The following is a 21744-nucleotide window of genomic DNA, read 5'->3' as shown; positions in this document are numbered from 1 at the left end:
GATCTACGGCGGTCATTGATACATTTCACAGACCCTGTCTATTTAATTAACTCTGTGACCGCCGTGGAAATGATATCAGATAGAAAATACACTTTATTCGTAGTATATACATGTATGTTCAAAGTATACTCCCTGGAGGTAACCGTAGCCAGTGCCTATTCCATAACGGTCAACCATCTCGTGATGGCGTCCGTAAAACTTACGAAGAGATGACCTCAACTTCACCACTTGGAACCCTTGATTTAATAGTTTCCTTGTTAGCAGCAACCCTCTATCAAGAAAATCATGATAGGAAACACCAGCCCTGGACTAGCGTATCAACTGGGAGATATATACTCCGTACGCAGGTGCTGCTGGAATGTTGCTACATAGAAATGGAAAGTTCACAATTGGAAAGCTGAAATCATCTCTTTTATCGTAAAGTTTTGTTTTCAACCGACCCTCATTGTTAATTTCTAGATGTAAGTCAAGATATGAGGCAGACTTTACTGTATCTGTTGTATCCTTTATCTCAAGTTCAATGGGATAGATGCGTCCAACATAGTCACCAAATTTTGAATTATTTAGTGAGAGAACATCATCTATATAGCGGAAAGTAAAGTTGAAGGATACAGCTAACTTCTTTTCTTTCTTCTTAATGTGCGGCTGCATGACTATAAGGAGATGTGTGACATCTTTAAATGACCTTTGTGTAACCTTAACCTTCTACATCATGGTCAAATAATAACCTCTTAATAAAGTAATATATAGAGACGTTATGTTTTAGTCATCTAAATAAGTGTTCTCTAGTTGTAGTAAATATTTATCACTTCCTGAAAGTTGACGTTTACGGATTAATAACTCCTACAAGGGTTATCATAGAACCGGGCCCAAATAAAGATTGTAAAGCTTAAAAAGAAAGGTCTCCTCAATTTTCCTTTATATGCAATTGTTTGAGATTTTTGCAAATAACTCGAGTTTCCCACCTATTTTGGGGAAAATAAGGATCTCAGAATTTACTGTTTGTCACTTGCTTAACCACAATATTTTCAATATTTTCTCAGAATCTTTTATAAAGAAAATACCATACCCCTGTCCCCCCCTTAAAGTAAGATGGTCGGTCTTTTAATACATTGTTACTTGGATGGTGAATTGTCTCAATGGCACTCATACCACATCTTCTTTTTATGAAAAAAGGTCAAGGATTAATGACACATGTCAGACTAATGTGAACTAGTGGAGCATCTGTATACCAAATATTAAAGACCATGCCTCATACTTCACGAGATATGGACCTTAGCAATAAAATTAGATGCAACAGTTATACCACCATCGTCAGTAAAACAGTCCTATGTATTGTAGGCGAGACATAAACCATTGTACTATCAACTGAATGGGGACTTAAGTTTAATCAGTATTAATACCCTGTCAAGTGAAAGAAATACATACATATTAAATAAAATTACACAAATAATATCTTTATTATCGTGGTCTCAAAACAATAAAATAAATGACAATTTCTCCTTGCACTAAGGGGAGTTTTTCTTTTAAAAACTCAAAAAAGTCAAAGCATTAACAGAGAACAATATAAAATATTGCAAAAATGTCTTTCAATACATGAATAAACTTCTAATTTAAAAAAGAAACCAGAAATGATCCCCTAAACATTTTAAAACATTTTTTCATTCAGAGACTGCTTGAGGAGCAATAACATTAACTTACAAATAGAAACTTGACATGAATATTGGTAGATATCAAAACCTAGTGTACAATTGTTTTAGATTTTAATTTTATATATACCAACTGTCAATCTAATTGTCTTATGCTCATCAGGAACAAAACATTCATTAAACCAAAATGTGTGGTTGTTATGATACACAGCTTTAAATAAATTTTTGATAACTGTTCAGACATTTTATTGGGTCTTACAAGTTCAAACTAATATTTGAAACATAACCATGTGTGAAATATAGATAAGGATGGTTTAATATTGGTAAATAGCATTATGCTATCTAATAATTATGCAAAATATAATGTATTAGTTTAAAAAGTTATGTGAAAAAAGTCCAAAATCGAAGAGGTACATATATAATGAATCTGATGAAAAATGAAATTTAGATGAAAGTGACATGTCAAAATAAACAGTCAGTGAATATGTTGTGCAAATGAATTAGTTAAATATCATTAATATTCTTAAAACAACTAATAACAAGAGGCTCTCAAGAGCCTATCGCTCACCTGTAAATTTTGGCTTAAATCTTTCATCAATGATTATTTTTGAATTTCAATATATATCAATGAGTGCTTAAAATTGACACATAACAGTTTGTATCTTTCATATTTTCTTCAATTTTAAGCAAAAAACTGCATTTGACCCCTATGTTTTATTTTTAGCCATAGCGGCCATGTTTGTAGAAAGATCAAAATTTCGGATATAATTTATAAACTAGATACTCTAAGGAACATTCATTTTAAGTTTGGAAGCATTTGGCCCAGTAGTTTCAGAGAAGATGATTTTAAAATGTTCACAAATAAGATGAACAAATTGTGTAAAATTGTCTTTAAAGGGCAACAACTCCTTCAGGGGTCAATTGACAATTTTGGTCAAATTACTTTTTGGTAGATTTTACTTTGCTGAACATTTTTGCTGTTACAGTTTATCTTTATCTTCAATAATATTCAAGATAATGACCAAAAACTGCAAAATTTCATTAAAATGACCAATTATTAAAAGTGGCAGCAACCCAACAATGGGTTGTTTGATTATTCTGAAAATTTCAGGGCTGATAGATCTGGACCTATTGAACATTTATACCCTATGACAAATTTGCTCTAAATGCTTAAGTTTTTGAGATATAAGCCAAAAACTGCATTTGACCCCTATGTTCTATTTTTAGCCATGGCGGCCATGTTTGTTCATGGATCAAAACTTCGGATACAATTAATTAACTAGATACTCCAAGGAACATTCAATTAAAGTTGGAAGTATTTGGCCCAGTAGTTTCACAGGAGAAGATCTTTGAAATAGTTTACAACTGACGACCACAGACAACGATGGACCACGACGGACGACGACTGACGCCAAGTGATGGCATAAGCTCACATGGCCCTTTGGGCCAGGAGAGCTAAAATACCTGACAGACAAGGACCCATCTTTTGGCCCCTCGAAATACCCCTAAATAGACCCCAATACACAAACGAAGCTCCCCTAGACATATTAGTCTAACATTTTATGGGCAAAAACAATAAGTCATCAAACTTTGTTTGGGAGACTAAGATATTAATAAAGAATATCTCCTGATATGTTATACTAGATAAATTACCTAGAAATTAATCATATACAAATAAGAAGCCTTTTAAAATCAACAAAATAAGTTTAAAGGTGTTTTGTTTAAAATGAATACAAAGGCCTTTGTATTTGGTATGAGGAAAAATATGACAATCAAATTTGAAGTTATGGACTGGTAAAAATTTCTCAAGGCATGGGACTGGTGCAAAATTAAAATGAGCTATAATAAAAGTTGAAGTCCCATGGTTATACAGATGAAAAAATGTTGATGTCCCATTCTTTTTTGCAACAAAAAAACTTAATGTCCCATGTTAATTCATAAAGTATATCAAAGATGTCTTTTGCTCCAGACAGCATACATCATTCAAATAAAACTGACATGTGATGTGATGACAGTGCTGTTAAAATGTGTTGCAAAATTGTTTAAGACAGCCATGTTTAACAGGTTAAGTAACTTCATATTTTGTAAGGATTAATGAAACTCCAAGTTAATTTTAAAAAGTTATAGAAATTTTTAAAGGTAACAATCTGAATTATAAAGTCTGAACTGAAAACTGTACCTTTTTTTTAATCTATCAATTAAAACATTGATGTCAAGTTTTATTTGAAAAAGTTATAGAAATTCTTTAAGGTGACCATCTGTATTTAGTCTGTATTGAAAATTGTTGCTTTTCTTAACCATTTATTAAAACCTTATAGGTTTGACAGTATTTGACAAAATACTAAATAACTTTGTTATTTGTAAGAACAGTATATAATTAAGATAATAATCAAGTTTATGAAAATCAAAGTTGATTTGACAAAGTTATGGATTTTTTTACAGGTGACCATCTGTATTTAGTCCATACTAATTTTGTTTTAGATTTTTAACTATTTATTAAAACATTATAGGTTTGACAGTAATTAAACAAATATTAAATAACTTTGTTACTTGTAAGAACAGTATATGATAAAGATAACTTTCAAGTTTAATGAAAATCAAAGTTGATTTGACAAAGTTATTGATTTTTTAAAGGTGACCATCTGTATTTAGTCTGTAATGAAAATTTAAGCTTTTTTAGCTATTTATTAAAGCCTTATAGTTTTGACAGTAATTAACCAAATACTAAATAACTTTATAATTTGTAAGAACAGTATATAATTAAGATAACAATCAAATTTTATGAAAGTCAAATTTAATTTGACAAAGTTATGGAATTTTTTAAAGGTGACCATTTGTGTTTAGTCAGTACTTTTTTTTAGCTTTTTTAACTATTTATTAAAGCATTATAGGTTTGACAGTAATTAAGTTAACCAAATATTAAATAACTTTGTAAATTGTAAGAACAGCATATAAAAAAAAAATAACTGTAAAGCTTGTTGAAAATCAAAGTTGATTTAAAAAAGTTATAAAAATATTTAAAGGTGACATCTATATTTAGTTGGTACTTGAAGTTAATATTTTTGCTTTTTTAACTATTTATTACAATATTGTAGATTTGACAGTATGTAAGCAAATAACTTTGTAATTTGTAAGAACAGTATCAAGTTTTAAGACGATCAGTGTTGATTTGAAATAGTTATGGAAATTTTTAAAGGTGACCATCTGTATTTAATCCGAACTGAAAATTATAGCTTTTTTTTACCTATTTCTTAAAACATTATAGGTTTGACAGCAATAAACCAAATTCCAAATAACTTTGTAATTTGTAAGAACAGTATATAATATACAAAAAAAGCAAGTTTTATGACAATTAAAGTTGATTTGACAAAGTTGTGGATATTTTTAAAGGTGACCATCTGTATTTAATCCGAACTGAAAATTGAAGTTTTTTTTACTATTTCTTAAAACATGATAATAGATTTGACAGCAATAAACCAAATACCAAATTACTTTGACAGTATATAATTGGGATTATAGCTGTCAAGTTAAATGGAATTCCAAACTGATTTGAAAAAGTTATAAAATTAAAAAAAAATTACTATCTGAATTTTGTGCAAACTGAAAATTCAACCAGACAGGAATTTTATTGGGAGAGTTTTCATGATTATCATTTCCTTGCAAAGAAATATGTGGAACTATCCTTAACCTTGTGGCTGTGCAGTCGATTATACATAGTTTACAGTCAGAACTTTTTTTAATTTGATTTAATAAAAGAAAAGTCAATGTCCCATGCAGATCTTAGATGAAAAAAATCTTGGTCCCATTGAAATTTTGCTTTTAAAAAGTCCATGTCCCATGCTAATTTGCACCGGTCCCATGCCTTGAGAAATTTGACCGGTCTCTTTAAACTACATATTATTATTTCTCAAAAACATTGTTTTGTGTCCAATATCTAGAATTTAACAATAAAATATTGAGCGGACATTTTCAATGTTGCCTCTGCATATTGGGCATTTCCTGCCATGTTCTTGTATCTGTAGTCCACATACCAGACACAGGCTGTGGAAACATGGCTGTATGACGGCATCAATTTCCCGATCAGCACATATGATACATTTTCTCGCCGTATTAGGTAGTTGCATGGTTACCTGTTAAGATAAGATTAAAAATGATGTTAAGTGCCAGTCTATGAAGAATCAGGCAAATAATTCAAAAATTGAGACATGATGAAAAAAAAGTATACTATTTTATAGTAAATAACCTCCTGAGTTAGAAATGTTAAGTCTTTTGTTTGGAAGTGTCTGGTAATAATAATTAAATAAGTTATAAAATTGGTTAGAAGGACAGCAAATAAGTTGAAATTACAGAGTTATTTCCCCTTATCTGTTCATTTCTAATGCATTCAACCAAAATGTATCTTCTATTACCAAAACAGAATACAGAAACACATGTTATTTTTGTGTATAACTACATATGATAAGGTAAATAAAATAAACAGCTGTGCCTACAGTGCATGATACACCTGTATTGCGCATATAGAAATTGGAAAAGACAGCATTAATAATTTCCTTTAATTCACATTGTTTAAGTCCTGTAACTCCAGAACAACAAATAAATAATAAAAAATCAAAAGGGAGCTTCATTATATCAATCCCAACAGTAATGTAAAGTTTCAAGGAAATCAGGAAATTTAGAAACACTACAGAAAGTGTGAAAAATGGGGAAAATTGCCTGAATTCAAATTGTTAAAAATTCTAATTACTCTGAAACAACACGGCAATTGCTTTTTCTAAATCAAAAGGGAGCTTTCTTCTGTAATTCCTAATGTTGTGTTATTATAATGTGAGGAAATATAAGGTTAAAAGGAATTTGAGCTATAGTCCGATAAAGTCCCATTAATCCAAAACACATAATATGAAATTAAATGATGAACAACGGTATACCATAATATGTTCCGTCTAAGACAGGCCTATAAAAACACCAAGCAACATGCAATGATGCAGAACATACAAACATTGAATTTATTCTTGTGATTGTAACAAATACTTACTGTTGGTGTACCTGCATGAACAAGAATATTAGAGCTTGTCTGAGAAATAGGTGTGGATGTTGCAGGTGAGGTTACATGTGCTGTGAACTGTGGTGCAGAATTCGAAGGAGTGGAACATGTTACTGTAGGCAGGGTAGATGAAAGTAGGTTTTCTGTAAACTGGGAACCAAGATCTGGCAATGATTCCTCAGAATCAGAAGTAATAGAAAAATCTAGACTTGTTATGTGCTGAGCCTATGGGAAAAGTGAAAGATACACAAATAAGTCGCTCCTTTATAAACATTTAAAAAAAAAAAAATGTTTGAAAACAAATATTCTTGATTTTTCTCTCAACAAATTATTTGTTTACCAAAAAATTTAATTTCCTGTAACTTATAAAAAAAAATGTAATTCAGTGGTTACTTGTTTTATGAAAGAAACATAGCCTTTTCACTCTTATTGTCATGATCATGATTCATTTGTTATATCTGTATACTTATAGCTTAGTTTACAGTCATAAAAATTGAGAGTTTTACACATATTTAGGATAATCATGCAGCACATCTTCTCTCAGATAGGAAAATCCAGTATAGCAGGAGTGATTGTGGATTAATTTGGTTTCATATTGTTTTCCATGGTTTCAGGGAAGATACTTGATAAAAAGTAGATAACAATATGCATTAACTTTCTTCTATATGTTTGTTATAAATTTCTTGAAATGAATTGAATGTGTTTATTGCTGTGCAGAAATTACTTTGAAACAGATTTTTAAAAAAACATGGTTTTATATATGAAAAAGATAGTGAAAATTGAAAATGATGAATACTTTTGGCCACACTAGTTATTTTTTGACAAATAGGAAGTTATATTCATCTTATTTACAGCAAACATTGCTTGCATAAAGTATACAAATGCCTATTGATTAAATGATTTTTTTTTCAATACCACTAGTTCAATTATTTAGATTGAGAAAAATGCAGCTGATTCATCAATATTTAAGCATAACTGCACAAGTTATGTAATTTTTTTGACAAGTTTAACATCATTTTGTAACTGGAATATCTGAGCATACATTTCATTGATAAATTTATGGATATGTTCATGGATAGGATGTTTAGAATGTTATGATCAATGCAATATATTTTGTGTATCTCAAAAGTAGTGACAAGCCTTGAAATATTTAGATATCAAGTCAGTCCCTAATAAGATTTCTTAAATAAAAAGAAATCTGACATTTAAATCACTTTGTAAATCATGATTAGCTTAACAATTTGCAATGAAAATTATGGCTCTTACTCTACCAGATGTCATGATATTCCCAAAATCATTTCGAAAATTTGGGAAATTGTTATAAGAGTGCACACGCTGAAATGTCTTGCCTTCTTTACTACTAATTGATATTATGTTGATAGTCCTAAATATATACTATCACATTAACTAAATATGATCCAAGAAATTGAGGTCAAGGTCAGATAAACCAAATTTGAAATACATATACACCCTACAATCATAGTCCATACACCAAATATGCTTGAAATATAGTTGAACTTTTTCACATCCAAGAAACAATTTTAACTTTACCAGGAAAACTTATCTTTGATCAATAAACCATGAAAATGAGGCCAAGGTCAGATGAACCCTGCAAGGCAGACATGTGCACCTTACAACACTTTACATGCTATAAATATAATTAACCTTTTGCATTTAGTATCTTAGAAACTAACATAACCAGAAAAATTTAAGATTGACCAAGGAACCATGAAATGAAGTCATGGTGAGATGATAATTGCCAGACACACATATAAACCTTACAATCATTCCATACACCAAATATAGTTGACCTATTGCCTATAGTATTAAAAAAACAGACACAAAAAAAACCAACTTAACATTGAGCAATGAACAATAAAATGAGGTCAAGGTCACATAAAATATGCCAGACTGACATGTACATTGTAAAATATTATTACACTACAAATAGTTGACATATTGCATACAGTATTTGAAAAAAATAACCAAAACACAAAAAATTAACTTTAACCACTGAACCATGAAATCAGGTCAAGGTCAGATGACAGTTGGTGGTAATCAATTTACCAAAATTAGTATACACCAACCTAAAGATGATGTGTATTGAGTTTGAAAGCAATCTCTTAAGTGGTTTCAGAAAAGAAGACCTTTAAAGTAAAGTTTACCACGGACAGAATCTGAAAGCAAATGATCATGCAACAGCTCACCCTGATCTTTATTCAGGTGAGCTACAAATAGATGTTTTTGGAATCAAGAAGTGAGCTCATAATAATTAAATTTTGTATTTACAATAACTAGTGTAGTAATCACATTGTCATAAATTTTCTGAAATGTGTCTATGACAATATTCTGCAGCAAATTAAAATTACAAATACTGCTATAAAACTGAACACTCGTTGATTATGGTTAAGTGATAATTCAATGTTGTATTCCTGTTAAAAAGATGGACAATTATATATTTTTTACCTTGATTTTTGTCAATAAGTAGATTCGTTTCTTTTGTGTCTGACAACTTTCAAAATATTGTTTTGCAGTGAACCCATCCCTACTGATTTCTCTCCCTGCACTATTACCAATCCTCAACTCCATTTCACTAATTCTGCCTTTAAAGTTTCTGCCATTTTTGAAAAAAATGTCTTGTAAACATTGAAGAGTTTCTTCGTAGTCTTTATTATATGCCAGGTTGATATCATGTGATGGAATCTGCTTATTTCGGGAGCTTCTTACTTGGTGATAAGATGAAGTGTTATAGGAATAATGCTGCCAACCGATACCTAGTTTAACTATATCTGGTTTTGGCAGTTTCTGTGCAGATGTTCCTGGTAAATTGGTCTGAAACAATATAGATAATACAACAGTTTGAAAAGTTAAATTATGAACATTGCACAGTTCGTACTGGTACCTACCGTCAACTTTTCCACCCAGAGCAACTGGTTACAGGAAAAGAAGATGCCGCCAATAATTACGCTACAGGACATTACACCATCAGGAAAGAAATTGTAGATTTAGTACAAGCAATCTGGCATACCATGAATTTAGCTTTATCAAATTTTAATCTCATACCAAAACAAACAGAGTAAAACTAGTCCATCTTATTCATACTGACAAAAGGTGCAGATACTTAGTTCAGATAAATACTAACTGACACTATTAAGAGATTTTTTACCTGCTTATGATGTGACATTACTACATATGGGATATAGGTTTTACATCTACTGGGGGGTAATCCGAAGTAAATTTGCTCTTATGTCACCTTTTAAGATAAACTGAACATTATTTTCAGGGCTGTTCAGGGCCAGTCACTGTTAAATTCCAATTTGGCAGGTAGAAAAATTTTGTCCAACTTATCATTTTTGTTTTAATATCCAATCTTTCATCTGCTATGGATTTGGCGATAAAAGCCAAAAACCTAAACGAAAATGTCATTTCAAGAGGCACAACTCCTGAAGGGGTTGACAGATTGTTCTATTATGAAGCAGGGAAATAAATTTTTCCTTCAGATAATTTTGTGTTGATCATACATTTCATGTATCTTCCATAGATTTGGACATAAAAGCCAAAAGCCTCAAATAATGTGATTTCAAGAGCAATAACTCTTAAATGGGTTGTCTGATTTGTAGGAAAGATAGTGGGTTGATAGATTGTATCCTTCTGGTCATTTTTGCATTTCATAGCTTTCATCTATCTTCTATGGTTTTCCAGATAATAGAAAAACACTTCAAACATTTGTCAAAATTTAAATTTTTAAAAGGGACAATAACTCAAACATTTAGTATACGATTTTTCTGAAAATTTCAAAGTAGACCGATCTTCAATTTCCAATCATTTTTACCTAGGCCAGATTTACTATATCCGATTCAGTTTTATTGAGCTATAAGCAAAAAACTTAAGTTTACCTCAATGTTCTACTTTTAGCCCTTGTGACCAATTGCTTTTTTTTTTTACAGAATTGAAATTAGGAAATTTTGCAAAGGATATGAAAAAGATCATCACTTTAAAGTTTCAAAACATTTGGCTCAGTGGTTATAGAGAATACTATTTTTTTTCTAATCTAAATGATGGCAAAAGCTCACACTGGCTTTTAGTCAAGTGAGCTAAAAAGCAGAAGAGTTAACAATATACTGTCCATTCTTACCTTACTCAGTATAAATGGAAAATATATCAGTCTAACAGAATTTTAGTACTTAAGCTTTGTTTTGTGTAAAGTAATGGTAAATGTTTATCTGGCAAATTTATACTTAACAAGAGCTATCAGAATGACAGCTAAACCAGATTTTTTACATGTATTTGTGTCCTGGCAATTATCAATATCACAAGGACCAAAACTCCTAAATGGTAAAAGTTACAATCACCAATATCAAACTTGACCTCAATTTAGTCATCAGTAACAACATATTAAAATTAGATAAACATTGGTTGAACAGTTCAAGAGTTAATGCACACACACACACAACAGGAAACGCCATTTTTTCAATATTTCAAGAACTGTAACTCGATCCTTAACGGTAAAAGCAAAATCGTCATAATTGAACTTTACCTCCATTATGTCAGTAACAACATATTAAAATTCAAAAGACTTGGTTGAACAGTTTATGAGTAAATGCACGGACAACATTTCACTGCAACCAGCCTTACCACATGCCTTACATCCCAAAATCAATAACGTTATTTTCCTCAACAATCCGGATAAAAATGTGTATTAACATTTATGAAACATTCAATCAACAATCATGTAAAAAGAAGAAAGATTTTTTACAAAGGCATTATATTATTTATAATTTAAAGCAAGCCTACATTGTAACTGGAAAAACAAAATCTCACAAGAATCCTAAGTACTAAGCCTCACAACTCTACAAAAGTCAACTGATAAAATTTTTCTGGATATGCACATTAACATATCATGTCCACATTAACTTCAAAGTTTCATGAAATTCTGTTATGTGGTTTCAGAGGAGTTGCACTTACAAATTGTTGCAGTTGTATATTTAGGCCAAAACTCTAAGTTCAAAGGGTCATAACTCATAGAAAAACAAGAGTGGACACAGATGAGTGTGGAAAGTATTATGCATTATGAGAGTACCCGGGTATTGCATAAAACTGTTAGTCAACTCACTAAGGATACTCCCCATGCCATTATTGCATATTTACTACACTATATTCAAGCTTGATACAGCTCTGAATTTGGATTGAGATTAAATAATTAATACATCATTGATTTCTGACACACAATGAATGTGTCACTACTATTAATGACTTTAAATAAAGGGAATATGCATACATTTACATATAGCTATATTAAACTGACAGAACATTTAAAATTAATAATGATTAGAGTAATCTATCTTTGCATATTTTAAGTAGTGTGTGGAAATAAATATAACTACATCTATATAAAGTAAGTTCAATTATCTCCCTTTAAATACTTCAGACAAAGAAAATCTTCCTTTATGCATATTCTCTGGTCATGTATTCAACTGTGTAAAGTGTCATTAATATTGCTACAGCTATTTAGGAGGAGTTGTGCTTACAAGACCTATTGCCAAATACTGTGAAATTTAAACTAAGAAATCGCAATTATCTCCCTTGTAAACATCTGACAAGAAATATCTTCTTTCATGCACATCTTCAGGTTGTATACAACAACAGTGTAAAGTTATTTCAATATTGATAGATCTGTTAAGGAGTAGTTGCGCTTAAAAGACCTGTTGCCATTTATGGCTATATAAAAACAAAGTTAATTTAATTATCTCCCTTAAAACAATTTCGACCAGAAATTTTTTACTTTAAGCACATTGTTACATTGTGTACTACAACTGTGTAAAGTTTCATCAATATTGGTCCATCCGTTTACGAAATATAGACAGACAGACAGACAGACAGACAGACAGACAGACAGACAGACAGACAGACAGATAGACAGGCAGATAGACAGACGGACAGGCAGAAGGGAGGACGGTTGTACAGAATTATTTCTATATACTCCACAAAACTTTGTTTTTTCTGTCGATATGTACACCTACATAGTATGTCCTTATTATATACAAAATTTCATAAAATTCGGTTGTGTGGTTTCATGAAAAGTTGCCATGACAAACTGTTGCAGTAGCTAGTATATTGAAGCCAATAAGTTCAAAGGGGCATAATCATAAAAAAAATGAATCATAATTTCCTGTCGATATGCACATCTACATAGTAAGTCCTTATTATTATCTACAAAGGTTCATGAAATTCTGTATTGTAGTTTCAGAAGAGTTACGATGACAATTACAGGACTGACAGACTGTAGTATATTGAGGTAAAAGGTTCAAGGGGGCATAACTCATAGAAATAAAATTTGATCATAATTTGCTGTCAATATGCACATCTACATAGTATGTCCTTATTACAAGAACAGGACTGACAGACGGAAGTATATAGTAGAACTTACACATTTTCTTTTTGAAGCTCTGGCTTGTTCAATGAAACCCATTATTTTTGAGGTAGACACTGAAATAGAAACGAAATGGAGTTAAAAATGTGATTAATTACAAATCACAATAACTAAGTATAACAGTTACTTTAGTTGGAGCATCTCTTCTTTTAATGAATAAATAAAATTCTGCGGATCATGGTGCACACTAATAATTTCAACCACATGCATCAGAATCACATGTTCTTTTGGAGATGTGAGCTAAAAAGTATTCTCAAAATATATAGTGGCTTTTAAAATGACCATATTTGCAAAAAATGACATATTTTGTAAACCAAAAAGCAGCTCAAAATGGTCAATATTTTGACATTTTTAATTCAAATGCACTACAATTGGTTCTTTGTTGAAATATTTTAGGATTTTAAGAAACAAGAGGCTCTCAAGAGCCTGAGTCGCTCACCTGTAATTTTTTGCTTAAATATTTTATCATGATTATATTTGATGTTTATATCTTTATCTATAACAATATTCTAGACAATAACCAAAAACTGCATAATTTCCCTTAAACATGTTAAATCATTAACAAGCCACAAAAACTGCATTTGACCCTTATATTCTTTTTTTAGACATGGCAGCCATGTTTGTCGATGAGCAAAACTTCAGATATAGTTCATAAACTCAATAACCTAAGGAAAATTCAGTTAAAGTTTCAAAGTATTTAGCCAAGTTGTTTCAGAGCAGAAGATTTTTAAATGTTAGCAAACATGATGACAAAATTGTGTAAAATTCTCTTTAAAGGGCAATAACTCCTTAAGCGGGGGTATAAAAATATTTCACTAACCTTCCATGCCTGGTGCTGATGTGTCTTGCTCTCTACCACTGGATTCTACAATAAATTGAATGTTTCCCATCAACTGTGTTTTAGGACAAAGATGTTCGTGTTTTGTTTTTTTATCTTTTTAGTTTCAAGAACTGTACCCAGGAGCTGGCAACTTCAGTAATGACATTTAACACATTTTCAGTTATGAACTGAGTTTCTCAATCAATCAGTACAAAGTTGCATTTTTAATGCTTAAAATAAATATTAATTAAAATTTTGTCTGCTTAGACTCCCACAAAGTCAGTATGTACCTCTCTGTTCCTTTAATTGTTATTTGGTTTTAGAGAATAAACTTATCCACTCTATCTTATTATCTATCTATATATATATCTGTGTGGTGACACAGTTGACAATCACAACATTCTCACAGCTCAATTAAGTCTGACAGATTATTGGTGCAACACATCTGTTGAAGTTATGAAATATGGACAAGCTTTAATTGTAGCATAAGGATAAAACAGTTTTTTAAACATATACCTGTATATGCAGGGGTCTTTAACGTATTATATCGTCCAACATTAATGTCATGCTGCCCCCCCCCACCCAAAAAAAATAAAGATTATGAGAAAGTGTCAAATTGATGCTATGAAAACGTCACGCAAGTGCAGACGGCATTTGACAGTTTTTAGTGTTTGATTTAACATTGCTAATTTCTGTCAGTTTCATTAGAATGGAGATAACAATATTGTATTTTAATGCTCGACGGCATCAATTGGGGATGTCTCTGCTAACATGTTGCCAGTAAACTCCCAATCCCAATTGATGCTGTCAGAGCTTTTAAACATCTTATAATTCTCTGTAAGAATCACCCAAATATGAAAAATGTTGGCCACATTTTTTTTTTCATTATTATACTTTTTGGGTTCAAATTAAAGTATTCAACCATAAATAAGGTCATGAATCTGACCAAAATTTTCATCCCTGTGGTCTCGTTGCCATGGTAACAAGACTTTCCTTGGTTTCAAAGGTATTTTTGCATATATTCTAGTAATTGACCTATTTGAGGAATAAAATCAGACAATTAAAACAAACAAGAAATTCCTCGACAGAAGTTGGGTTGTGGATAATATTGGTGTAATATATCCTTAAAACCATATTTGATAAAATTTTCTGTCTAATTATAAGATTTAAGGCCCGTTCTCTATATTTTTCTAACTGAAGAAATAGTTGAATTTTGATAATTTTGATAATTTTGAATATGGGATTAACTGCAAATGCAGAATTCCCCTCAAATATCATTATGAAAAATGAAGAAAAGGTTGTTTTCTTATCAAATTCACCAAAACATTTTTTTGGGTAAATACCCCTGAAACCAACTACATGGTGCTTATTAATAACGCCCTACAGGCAAAAACAATCCTTTCTGTCCTGTCAATTTATGCCAAAGCTGACCGAACAAAGAAAAAATGGCAACATAATGTATTTTGGGCTTTTTTTTAAGATGGCAGTGCCTACTATCACATAGTAAAAATCCCCATTTAGCCAAGTTGTCTTTTATTTTGGTTATTTTTGGGGTAAAAGTCTGGTTTTTCACCCAAAATCGCTGAAAACCGGAAATTTATGAAATTCCTCTAAGTTTAATTGCAACATAATGTTTTTTTGGCTCATTTTACAGCTGAAATTGCCCACTATCATATATATACTAAAATTGCTACACTAATCTTGGTAGTCATTTTTTGTTATTTTGGAGGTAAAAGTATATTTTTTAACCAAAATTGCTTAAAACTTGAAATTTTTTAAATACCCCAAAGTTTAATTGTAACATAGGGTATTTGGGGCTCATTTTTAAGCTGGATATACCAGGTTACCCCCTATCACATTCTTAAAAACGCAATCAATACCTATTAGAATTGATTACAAATTTTATGTTTACAAATAACGGTAATAAACTAAAAATCTGAAAATGGACATTAATGAAAACCCTCGACGTTTAATCGCAACATAAATGCAGTAATTTAGTTTCATTCTTCTTATCTGATCGAAGTTTTAGACCTTCACCTTTGATCCACAGAGTTGTACATACATTAAAAAACATTTTCTAGTGGAAATAAATATATATGCAACGATAAAATTTGTAATTATACGTGTGGACATGATGTGTTATGGACATAGGCAAGGATGGACATACTGGTCTTTTAAGGGCGACCATTGGCCCGCCTGCCCTTTAAAATTTAGCAATATATCATTGTCTTAGGCCAGAGTCCCATACTAATGCAACAATTAAACCATTAATTCATTAATGTTAGTAGCATGAAGTAATATTTGGTGAATTACAGATCTCTGTGAAACAGTGTGTTAATAATAACATCATGTTTGTGTGAAAAAGGGGGGTTGTGATACCTTTTTTAGCAATATTTTTCTAAATAAATGTGTAAATAAAAGGTGATTCCAAATGAAGTTAAAGTCCTTTATGGTCTACATTTCTGCAAAAAAATATTTAAGGGTCAAAACATGCCCATTTTTGGCCAAATTAAACTTATCGGTTTAGACCTGACTTTGTGTCATGTATACTTAGTTAAGATTTCACAAATATCAAAGTATCTGTATGTTTTATTACGAATAATACCATGTTGTTCATCACTGATTATCTGTTTTTAACCTTAATTGCAATTAAAAAATAGTTTGACCATATTTAGAATATCAGTTTTGAGTAAAATTTTTTAGCTGGTTGCTAAGGTAAAATTTGTCCCTAGCAACAACAAAGAAATCATGATAGAATCAAATTTTCTTCTTTATTTCTAGTGATAACACAACTATATTGCATGGAAAAATACATTTTCAAGTTTTCTCAATTTTTTTTGGTGGCCACCTGTTGGTTGATTCTTATAGAGAATTGATGTTAAAATACAATACAATAATGTTATCCCCTAAGTCTATAAACAATGCTAAGGACATTTGTTTATGGTCGTACAAAATAAAGAATTGGATGCTTTTAGTGTTTGTTCATCTTTACAACAACTCCATGCTATAATTAAGCACATTGGAAGCAATTATAACATCCATTTTGAACCTTTTAACCATCTTGATGCAAATTTACAACAAAGCTTAAAAATCATACCAAACTGCTTGTTCCATGTTTCACCCTCGTTCAAAATCATGAGGATTGTGTTTGGTGTGAGAGTTGAAAAAAATTCGTCATCTATTTCCACACCATCTTCATTTAGAACAAATGTTATATGGTTGCCCTCTGCAATAGTAAACTTTTCCTTACCTAAAAAGAAATGACTTTATTCATATAAATGTGATTATATTATGTAAATTACAGCAAATGATCCCAATTCCAAAAATTAAACAAATGACATGCTCATTTAATATTTAGTAATTTAATTTTGACAGACTGCTACAGGACCTGTGTTGCTCCTACCAATTTACTTACTTCATGAACAATCTTTATCCTAGATGGATTTTGATAATTGTTTCATTAGAATTTAAGACAATCTTTATATATATTGTGTCCTTTTTCTTTCTAACAGAGTTGTAAAAAATGGAAGAATGTGTCCATTGGCCACAGATGCCCCCACATGTAAATATATTTGTTTTTGTTTTTTTTATGTTTATAAAGGGGCATAACTAACCAACCAGTAAATTTGACACTCACATATTTGGAACTTTATCAGTGTGTTTATCTGTGTGTTATGATAATGAGTATTGTGTATAAGTTTCATAATATTTGATTGAAGCAAACTTAAGTTAGAGATCGGAAACTTAAAAGTTATAGCTATTTTTATGTTTATAAGTGGGTATAACCCAAGAACGATAGAAGTGGCACTACTTGATCTGTGTATTATGGTAATAAGCATTGTATGTAAGTTTCATAATATTTGGTTGAGGCAAACTACAGAACGTTAGAGATTGGAAACCACAGATTTAGCAATTTTTATGTTAAAAAGGGGCATAACTCAGTAACAGTTAAAGTGACACTCTCCAATTTCGAACCTGATCTGTGTTTGATGGTAATAAGCATTGTGTACTTTTTCACATCAGGACAATAAAAGATTTTGAGTAGGCAGCTATTTTCTAGCTAGGTAGCCTCACTAGTAGGGTAGGGCATTTTTACATTTAGGTATTTTTAATGGACTCAGAGGTTTCACAAAAGAAGAATTCTTTAAAGGAAAATTTGCAACAGATGAGACAGTTGGACAGAGGACAAAGTTGATGGCAATACATCACCCTGGATGTCCAGCTTCTTGTTTTGTTTATTATTACTATTCAAATTCAAACCATAGCAGTATAAACTTACATTTATTGACCATATCTGCAAATGAAGAGGCAAATACACCTTTTCTTATCCTCCTGTCATGCGTAAAAATCTTTAACGGTATTTTTGTCTTCTCTGTGTCCTTAAAAAAATGCAATCAAACTCAGGTATACTTTATGTATGGACTTCTATGTATAGAAACGTGATTTTTGTATGATAATATAGTCTTTAGTCAACTATGAGTATGGATAAATGCGATTCAGAGAAGATCCAAGATCTTTGAAATAGTTTACGACGACGGACAACGGATGACAGACGACGCCAAGTGATGGCATAAGCTCACATGGCCTTTTAGGCTAGGTGAGCTAAAAATGCATTTAAAAAGTTTTTATTACTTTTAAACACAGGGATACAACTTTTCAAGCTTTTTTACTAAGTTGAAAATGAGTTCAAAGTAATTTGATAAAATGCTTAAAAGTATGTAGGCTTCATATTAGAAGTTCTTTATAAAAGGCAAAATTAGAAAAATTAAAATATCTAGCAAATTCTACCTTCAAACACTATTTAAGGGGACGACCATGTTGAGGGCCAGGAGGATTTTGAATAATAAATAACTTGTCCTGAAAAAAGCTGAAAATAACTAGATATCAGTGAGATGGCCATTGGGAGCCATCACTGTGGGCCCGCTGTCAATAACAGACACAATCTTTACCATAGGACATGGGATTCCCAACTGTAAGTGTTTTACCTTGACCTTTGACCTACAAAATTGTTGCTTAATAAACATGTCAAGTACAAACTTATCCTAATGGTTCTCAAGGTATGCAGCGGACAGGATCTTTCCCATAGGTCATGGGGTTCCATAATAAAATCTAAATTTTTGACCTTGACCGTTGACCTACAAATTTGAACAAACATTATGACACAACTCTTGTGTTGGTTAATATACATGTTAAGTATAAACTTTGAAATCATAATGGTTCTCAAGATATGGAGCGGACAGGATCTTTCCCATAGGACATGGGGTTCTATACCAAAACCTAAGTATTTGACCTTGACCTTTGACCTACACAGTTGAACATACATTATGACACACTCTCTGGTATTGGTCAATATACATGTGAAGTATAATTTTGAAATCATAACAGTTCTTGAGATATGGAGCGGACAGGATCTTTCCCATAGGACATGGGGTTCTATACTAAAACCTAAGTTTTTGTCCTTGACCTTTGACCTACAAAGTTGAACATACATTATGACACACCCTCTGGTGTTGGTCAATATAAATGTGAAGTATAAACTTTGAAAAAATAACGGTTTTCAAGATATGGAGCGGACAAGATTTTGTTATGGACGGACGGACGGACGGACGGACGGACGGTACGACGGACAGACGGACTGATCACTATAGGGCGACCCGCCTGTGGCGGGGCCCTAATAACTTGAGCCCAATTGTCAGGAAAAAAATAATCTGGCATGACAAGAGGGGAATTAGTTTTAAATGAGGTTGAAAATAAATGGTCGTGTGCACAAAAAATAAACCACCACGCAAAAAGTGAAAATAAAAAACTCATCCCAAAAAATTCTTGAGACCCCCTACCTCCCTCTTACAGTACAACCCAGAGTACAACCTGGAACAAACTCTTAGTATATGGTCAACATCTGCTATAGTCGCATCAAATGGTGACCATTTATTTGAGGGGTCATAAAACCTGGGATGTTGGCCATTTATTGGGGTCATAAACCATGGACTGGTGGTCAAGCTAATCAGTTTCATTATTTTTTATCTATTTATTTAAAAGGTGTGTAAATGTTATCCTGCATCAGTACTTTACCTGTACAGGTGAATTGTTTTTTTTCCCATTGAAGTTGTCTACATGTGTATAAGTTTTGTTTAAAGATTGAAATAGAATTTTTGTATTTCTTCATTTCAAAAGGTTGGAAATCATCTACATGTAAAGGCCACAATGTATTATTATTTATTCTCTTTACATGTGATTCTTTTTTTCTTATTCTGTATTTTTTGGGATGCAAATAAATTCCCTCTCTCAAGCAGTTTCAAGTGTTTATATTGCAGAAAATTCAGTTCAATCTTTATCACAATGCTTAAATGATAAAGAGCTATAATTATTCAGTTTAAGATAATTTTTCCCTTTACAAAAGAATACAAAGTTGAACAACATCTTATTTATTAATAAAATCAAAAAGAAATTTAAATAAAATAAGTTTTGTAAGAAAAAGCAGACAAAATATCTCAAAATAAAGTTGTGACTTTTTTTCCTCTGACTTTTTATCCCTGATTTTTTTGTATGTGACTTTTTTCCTGTGATTTTTTTTCCTTACATTCGTTTTTTCCCAATTTCAGTGTATGCTATATAAGAATGGGTACAGTTTTTAATGGCAAAAATGGCACACTCCTACCAAATAAAATCGAAGTTACCCCCCGTGGCCCCCAAAGACAGAAATCATACTACTATATATATATATATATATATATTCTCTTGTGCGCCCTCCTTCACAAAACAAAATATTCGGATATTCAATTTATATACATATGTTATTTATTTTGTTATTTTTATAGTAACTAAAATATACCTGATTATACATATCTACTGTAGCGCATTTGATGGAACTCACAGAGGAATATTCGGTGAAAGGGGAATGAAACGATCTGTATTGACTGTCCCCAGGTACGATCATCCACATGATCCATATCATAGGGGCCGGTAACATACTGTTTGAAAAAAAAATTACACTGATATGTAATAATATACAATTATGGCCTTCATCAAAAGTTTTAATATCCAAAATTATTAAATCGAGAAAAGAGTTATTTTCCTCGAGGTCCGTAGGACCGAGGGAAAATAATCTTTTTCGAGATTTAATAATTTTGGATATTAACTTTTATAAAGGCCATAACTATATTATTATACTGAACTGAACGTTAAGTTGTTATTTGAAAGACGTCGTGCAAATTGCCACCAAATGAGTTATTTTGCCTACGCGCTCATTCCCACACAGTTATTTTGCATACGCGCAGTTGCCCGCGGGAAATATGGGGTTATTTTGACAACGTGCATATTCCCTAACAGTTATTCTGCCTATGCGCAGTTACCCGCGGGAAAGAGGGGTTATTTGTGAAGGTTATTTTATTATAGTGGTTACTATAGTAAAGTATAATAATACGTATTATTACATATCAGTGTAAACATTTTTTTTTCAAACAGTATGTTACCGGCCCCTGTGATCCAGACATGTATATATGGCGGCACAGGCACTTGTCTCAGAAAACGAATCCTATATTATGTAGGGTTATTGTATGAATATTGGGGAATTGTCCGGAGTAGAATTTAATATTATTGCACGAGCTTGTGAGTGTACAAGGGACAATATTCCCCAATAGTCTTTTTGTTGTTGGGATGTATAAGTGCTGAGCCACTCTGTTTTTGTTAGATGTATTTCTATCCATCTGATGTGTTAAGCCTTTTTCAACTGATTTTTATAGTTCGTTCCTATATGTTGTACTGTTACACCACTGTCCAAGGTTAGGGGGAGGGTTGGGATCCC

General features: G+C 31.6%; 1 protein-coding gene across 3 annotated transcripts; it reads right to left on the bottom strand.

The window, feature by feature from the left end:
- Window positions 1-1436: 1436 nt before the first annotated feature.
- On the bottom strand, window positions 1437-21024 carry LOC143055172 (uncharacterized). 3 transcript variants are annotated; one of them, XM_076228310.1, is made up of 8 exons: window positions 20773-21020; window positions 18220-18319; window positions 17038-17190; window positions 13941-13985; window positions 13118-13176; window positions 9157-9522; window positions 6682-6915; window positions 1437-5779 (listed from the first exon to the last, which is right to left on the bottom strand). In XM_076228310.1, exons 1-8 carry the CDS (start codon window positions 20908-20910, stop codon window positions 5591-5593), a joined length of 1284 nt encoding a protein of 427 aa, XP_076084425.1. In that variant the 5' UTR covers window positions 20911-21020; the 3' UTR covers window positions 1437-5590. The 3 variants fall into 3 exon arrangements, with proteins under 3 accessions (XP_076084425.1, XP_076084427.1, XP_076084426.1); XM_076228312.1 differs by lacking the exon at window positions 6682-6915 and having other exon boundaries at window positions 20773-21024; XM_076228311.1 differs by lacking the exon at window positions 20773-21020 and having other exon boundaries at window positions 18220-18991.
- Between the last annotated feature and the right edge of the window lie 720 nt (window positions 21025-21744).

Source organism: Mytilus galloprovincialis, chromosome 12, assembly GCF_965363235.1.
Source record: "Mytilus galloprovincialis chromosome 12, xbMytGall1.hap1.1, whole genome shotgun sequence".
Taxonomy (NCBI): Eukaryota; Metazoa; Mollusca; class Bivalvia; order Mytilida; family Mytilidae; genus Mytilus; species Mytilus galloprovincialis.
The sequence above is the reverse complement of the archived record's forward strand: the minus strand, read 5'-3'. Positions and strand labels throughout refer to the sequence as shown.

What these genes read in the sequence shown, in the direction of transcription:
- LOC143055172 (XM_076228310.1), bottom strand. Translation starts at nt 20,910, where the DNA reads ATGTTACCGGCCCCTATGATATGGATCATGTGGATGATCGTACCTGGG. An exon ending in CAGTAGATATGTATAATCAG is followed by an intron (nt 18,320 to 20,772) that starts GTATATTTTAGT and finishes CATTTTTTTAAG; the next exon opens with GACACAGAGAAGACAAAAAT. An exon ending in ACTTATTGACAAAAATCAAG is followed by an intron (nt 6,916 to 9,156) that starts GTAAAAAATATA and finishes CTTTTCCCATAG; the next exon opens with GCTCAGCACATAACAAGTCT.